The sequence below is a fragment of the Triticum aestivum genome, chromosome 6D (genome assembly GCF_018294505.1).
Source record: "Triticum aestivum cultivar Chinese Spring chromosome 6D, IWGSC CS RefSeq v2.1, whole genome shotgun sequence".
Lineage (NCBI taxonomy): Eukaryota > Viridiplantae > Streptophyta > Magnoliopsida > Poales > Poaceae > Triticum > Triticum aestivum.
In genome coordinates, this window is record NC_057811.1 from 409,634,280 (window position 1) to 409,640,404 (window position 6,125).

Consider the following 6,125-nt stretch of genomic DNA (forward strand, 5'->3'; position numbering starts at 1 on the left):
TCGGTTGTGGGCATGCCACGTCTTCTCACCTTGTGCCACCAGTAGTCAAGGTGCTTGTCGGTCACCATCGAGCTCCAAAATAGGTGATGATGTAAATTGTTTTATGTGTACTGATGATGTAGAACTTAGACTGCTTTGAAATATGTCATGTAAATATGGTACTGGTGATGTACCATGTAGATGGCTAGCTCATTTAGGCTGCTTCAGAAATATGGGCCATGTAAATGGGAAGTTCTAAATCACATCGGGAGTAATGGAGCCGAATTAGCTTATTTTGCTGGATTCAATGGACTGTAAACCAGGTTGAATTTAATACAATGCATGTGACACGCGGGGGGTGGCATGAGCGATATCCGACATACTCCCTCCATTCCAAAATATAGTGCGCCCGCGCTTCCCGAGGTCGAACTTTGACCATAAATTTAACGAACGAGACCGACTGCGGCGGGTGAAAAAATTACATAATTAAAAACTTCTTTCGAATACGAATTCACTGATATAATTTTTGCTCCCGCCGCAATCGGTCTTGATAGTTAAATTTACGGTCAAAGTTGAAGCACGGAGATAGAGGAAGCACTACATTGTGGAATGAAGGGAGTATTGGACAAGGAGACGCTTCGGCAGCAGAAAATAATAGAGAGCATGATAGCAGGAGACGACGAGTGTGCATAAAGACATGGTTAGAAACTACACATAGTGTCACCCGCGCAAAAAAACTAAGCATATTATTTGTGTTCGTGGAAAGAACAACCTTTTGATCAAATGTCATTGCATATATATTTCGACTTCCGTGGCAACGCACGGGCACATACCTAGTCAACCAAAAAAAATGCTTATATGAAAGAGGCACTTGGGAGTTTAGGAGAAAAAGGAAAGAAACAGAACTTACACCAAAAGGGCCCACGAGATGAACCCCCAAAAAGACAAGGGGATTCGTGTAATATTTCCCATTTAAATTCCCCATGCTCCCCACATTCCTGCCCCAAGTTCGCGTTCGCAACCTCGTCGTTCGTTGCCAGCCAAGACTGCGCGCAGGAGCCAACGGCCACCCTCTCCTCCTGCCCTTCCCTGGCTCGATCCTCACCCTTCCTTCCCCGCGCGCACGACGCGCAGGCCCAACCGCCGAGCGGCCGCGAACTTCGCCGTAGCCATGACGGAGTCGCGCCGCGCGCCGTCCGGCTGCGCCATGTTCGGTATCTACAGCGGCATGTTCCGCCGCCGCCGCTCCGCCTCCATGTCCTCCCTCTCCCGGATCAACGGGTCCCCGCAGGCCGCCGCCGCCGACAGCGATGCCGCGCCGCCGAACCCGGCGCAGCGGAAGGCCGGCGTCCGCGACGATTCCTCCCTCGTGCCCCGCCCGAAGGTCATGCCTTTGCAGCCGCAGATCAACGGCGCAGCGGCGGCCCAGGCCCAGGCGCAGCGTCCGTCGGGCGACAAAAGCAGGCCGACCAAGGCGATGAACGGCGGGGCGAAGGCGGCGGCGGCGTCGCCCGCTGTGGAGTACACCGGCATGGCCGCGGAGCTCGACAAGATGATCCAGGACCACCAGAGGGTGAAGGGCACGACGCAGATGATGCGCGCCACCTCCGGCAACATGATGATGCACCGCAACCTGGGCAACCTGAACGCCGGCGCGTCCGCCCGCAGCTCGCTGGACCGCAGCACCAAGCCGGCGGCGGCCGCGAGCGATCGGCCCAAGGCGGGGCCGGGGAGCAACGGGTACGCCTTCTCCGGCATGGGGAACATCGTGGGCAAGCCGGTCGAGCAGCTGTGCCGGGCGCTGTCGCACCGGACGGACCCGGAGAAGCTCAAGGAGATGGGCAACGAGGAGTACCGGGAGGGGCACTACGCGGAGGCGGTGGCGCTCTACGACCAGGCCATCATGATGGACCCGATGCGGCCGGCGTACTGGAGCAACAAGGCCGCCGCGCTGGCCGCGCTGGGCCGCCTCATCGAGGCCGTCGCCGACTGCAAGGAGGCCGTCCGGATCGACCCCTCCTACGGCCGCGCGCACCACCGGCTCGGCGGGCTGTATCTCAGGTACGTACGTTCGTTCGTGCGCACGTAGGGCACCCGCCCGCATTCATCGCCACCCCTAATCCGATTGGTTTATTGACGCAATGCAATGCAATTCAATGCAAAAATGCGCGGCCGTTCTCAGCTGCTAATTATCTCCCGTAATTTGCCATAACTGACATCAAATGGTGACTTGATCGATTACGCGAGTGAGTAGTTTTTACAGAAATTTCACCGTGGTCGCCCATTGACTAAAGTGATATCAAGGAAATTTAGCTGTAAACTTGCAGTGATATGATAGATAATAATTTTGCAACTTGAATTGAACTCACCTGCACTTAGTGGCGTTTCGTGGAGAGCCACTACGTGTGCTCGACGGTAGCTAGCTAGCAACCAAATGTTAATTAAATGCTTAACCAAATGATAATGGCGTGGCTGCTTTGCATACGCATATCATCCGACGGTAGTATGTAGCTGTATTGTTATTGCTATAGGAAACGACTGACGTTCCCCGGAAGAAATGGAATAGCCCTTTTTGATAATTAGGGCCTGGATTCCTTGATCTGTAGTCTACATGTGCTGCTTAATTTATGCTATCAACATTCGGTTACTGGTTGGTTTATTTATCAGGTCTAGCATGAGCAAAACCTCCCTCCTCAAATCACTCTAGCACTTTGTGAACCTTTTCATCCATGATTGGCGCTTTCAGTGGCTAATCACTTGCTCAACAAGCCTTCTTACCCATCTTTTTCAAGACAATGATTGGTATACTTCTAGTTAAAACCTGCAAGATGACAGAGAATAGGTCCACCTTCATTTCATTTGCCTGCACTGCAGTCTACCATGCTACGTCTACCAAGAGTTCCATAATAATACATGTCAATTCTCAGTTTCTCGCACGGCGAACTGTTAAACGGACCAAGAATTGTGATGTCTACAAGACGTTTATCATGAGATGATCGATTATATACTCACTAATAAATGGTTATGTGTTCGTTGTCAGATTAGGAGAACCAGACAAGGCCATAAACTACCTGAAGCAGTCGCCCATGGACTCTGTAAGCGCGGACGTTTCCCGCGCGCAGTCGGTGAAGGGCCGCATCGCCAAGTGCACCGACGCGCGCAAGGTCAGGGACTGGATCACGGTGCTGCAGGAATCGCAGGCCGCCGTCTCCGACGGCGCCGACTGCGCCCCACAGGTCAGTGCCCAGTGGCAGACGAGCACGCTATCGCCTCCTGTAGTGGCGTCAACGTTCCACGACCAGCACGACAGATAGTGAACTTGTACGTGCGTGGCTGACACGACGTACGAACTTGATCTGCCCGACAGGTGATGGCGCTGCAAGCGGAGGCCCTGCTGAAGCTGCAGCGGCACGACGAGGCGGACTCGGCGCTCCGCGGCGCGCCCAGGTTCGGCGTCGACGAGTCCACCAAGTTCTTCGGCACCACCGCCCACGCCTACGTCCTCATGGTCCGAGCCCAGGTCGACATGGCCGCCGGAAGGTTTGTTTGCTTGTTTGTGATCGTGTGGCATGGCACTGCTTGGCGATATGGCGAAATGCTTCTGTGCTGATCAATGCGTGTACACAAACAAACTCGTCAAGGTTGGAGGAGGCGGTGGCGACGGCGCAGGCGGCGTGCGAGCTGGACCCGGGCAGCCGGGAGGCCGCGAGCGTGCACCGGCGCGCCAAGGCGGTGGCGACGGCGCGGCAGCGCGGCAACGACCTCTTCAAGGCGTCCAGGTTCGCCGAGGCGTGCGCGGCCTACGGCGAGGGGCTGGACAAGGGCGAGGCCGGCAGCGCCGTGCTGCTCTGCAACCGCGCCGCGTGCCACGCCAAGCTCGGCCGGCACGAGAAGGCCGTGGAGGACTGCAGCGGCGCGCTCGCCGTGCGGCCCGGCTACAGCAAGGCCCGCCTCCGGCGAGCCGACTGCAACGTCAAGGTCTTCCATCTTCACATGCTTTCTGCTGCATTGTGCGATCGAGCTCGTTTTTTCGTCAGATTTGTTGATTTTTTGGTGCGTGTTGGTGTGCATGCTCGGTCAGCTGGAGAGGTGGGAGGCGTCGTTGAGAGACTACCAGGTGCTGATCCAAGAGCTCCCGGAGAACGAAGACGTGAAGAAGGCTCTCGCAGAGGTTGAAGCCAAGATCAAGAGCCAGAGGAATTGATGGGGGGTATGCCTCAGCATCGACGTCAGGTAATTGCTCTCAGCTACTCCTCACACTATTCATGCTTCAACTGCCAGTCGGTGGTCTTCACCTAGTCCTAATGAAAGTGTGCATTAGGATTTAGGAATCAAACGCTGTATTTTTACTACAAAAGGAAGGGCTGCTCTTTCAAGTTGACGAAATCTGTCTTACAAAATTCAGACCCTACACAGAACGTTGAACAGACAGACTTGCTCGATGCTTATTGTTTGTATACTGAATAGATACTGTCCTAAGATACGTTGCATACTAATACTAGTAGCATCAAGGTCTCTTCTATTACTTCTTCAACACCAATCATCCAAATGTCGGCCATAAGAAACATACTTCAGTTAGTTCAGCACCTTTATCTTTCTTAATCGTAGTTGGTTAGGTAGGTGTTAGGGCATCAACTGATGACCACGCGCAGCTGAAAGAAACCAAAGGCGGTTTGAAAACCAGGCAGATTCCTCGCCGGAGCTTATTCTTTAGAGCAAAGCATCGGCATGCTAGTCGTCGTAGCACTAACCTATCATTTTCTGCAGGTTTGTTCGTCTTTGTCGGCTACCGGAGACCGTTTGCGCAGCTTGTTTAAGCCAAACCAGTGTGCCTTTTTTGCTTTGTTGTTAAACATACACCGAACTACAGGAAGAGGATGAAGTGATGGAACTGTATATAATACTGCTATTCGCTCCATTGTTGTGATGTGTAGTTAGTGGATTTGTTCGGGTGTGGGGCGCCGGTGGTGGCGTCCAGGGCTTCTGAAGTTTGCCTCTGAAACAGAACAGACGGAACAACTGTACACTGAAATGAATGTTCATTCTAAGCAGGATATGCATGCGTACATCGATGTTGTGTTGTGCTGCCCTATGTGATTACCGGCTGTATGCGAATCATGGTGTGCGCTAGTGTCTAGTGCTCTGCTGGAGTTCAAATTCTCTCCACGGTTTTCAGCTGATAATTTAAAATAAAAATATTTGGTTATCCAATTTGACAAAAATCACTTACTGCTGTGCATATCTGAACTTATGGATCATGGTTTGTTGCCCCCAAGATGCTTCCAAGTTATGCCTGACACTCTGCACATTATATCTCTCTCGCCCTCAAGCTCGCCACCGAGCACGGCAGCCACCGGATCAACGCCCATGGCCGGTTCACGCTGGTCCCTCGTCACGGGCAAGCCGGCGCCGTACAATGTCAGTCACCGAAGTTCCTTCAGTCACACGGGAGAATTTTGGTGCCATCCCTTCGTCAAGAGGGAAGTGCTCGGGAAGTCCGGACTCCGGAGTACCTCGTGGACGAGTGCTTCGCCGTCCGGTGCGACGTGCGTGTCATCACCACGTTGGCCGTCGCGGATGAGGTCGTGCAGGCGCGTGACCTCGAGAGGAGTATTTCACTGTTTTCTTTTTCACGGTGTTGAGGAACACGGCCGGGCCGACAAACCCTAAAACGTCTTCCGCCACGCTAGACCTCCTAGGTCAACCCATTGTGGAGACGAACACTCAATCGGAACAGCTTTGGTTTTCCTCGTTCGCTGACCGGTCCATCATTGACCTTTGACCTTTCTGAGAAATTGTGATTACTCTAAAAAAAGGAATTCACAAAAAATGTTCACGAATTTGAGAAATTCAGGTTTTAAAAAAATTTACAAGTCTAAAAGAGTTTGCGGGATTCAAAAAAGTTTCGTGGAGTTGAAAAAAGTTCACAAACCCAAAAAAAATTACATGTTCAAAAATATTTTCTGGATTTGAAAAAAGTTCACGAGTTAAAAAATATTGCATGGATATAAAAAAAGTTCATGCACTTGATAAAAAAATTCATGGATTCAAAAAAAAGTTCAGATGTTCCGTGGATTTAAAAAAAGTTAACGATTGTGAGGGAAAAAGTTTAAAAAATTGTTCATGGATTTGAAAACGTTCAAGTA

At 52.0% G+C, this 6,125-nt stretch overlaps 1 protein-coding gene across 1 annotated transcript; it reads left to right on the plus strand.

The window, feature by feature from the left end:
* The first annotated feature begins 1,004 nt into the window (after positions 1-1,004).
* On the plus strand, positions 1,005-5,195 carry LOC123145445 (TPR repeat-containing thioredoxin TTL4). Its single transcript, XM_044564859.1, has 6 exons — positions 1,005-2,040; positions 3,020-3,215; positions 3,347-3,519; positions 3,621-3,957; positions 4,061-4,212; positions 4,747-5,195. Exons 1-5 carry the CDS (start codon positions 1,151-1,153, stop codon positions 4,181-4,183), a joined length of 1,719 nt encoding a protein of 572 aa, XP_044420794.1. The 5' UTR covers positions 1,005-1,150; the 3' UTR covers positions 4,184-4,212; positions 4,747-5,195.
* Positions 5,196-6,125: the final 930 nt, after the last annotated feature.

Coding starts and splice junctions, on each gene's coding strand:
- LOC123145445 (XM_044564859.1), top strand. CDS start 1,151: ATGACGGAGTCGCGCCGCGCGCCGTCCGGCTGCGCCATGTTCGGTATC. Junction 3,520..3,620: donor GTCGACATGGCCGCCGGAAG/GTTTGTTTGCTT, acceptor AAACTCGTCAAG/GTTGGAGGAGGCGGTGGCGA. Junction 3,958..4,060: donor GAGCCGACTGCAACGTCAAG/GTCTTCCATCTT, acceptor ATGCTCGGTCAG/CTGGAGAGGTGGGAGGCGTC.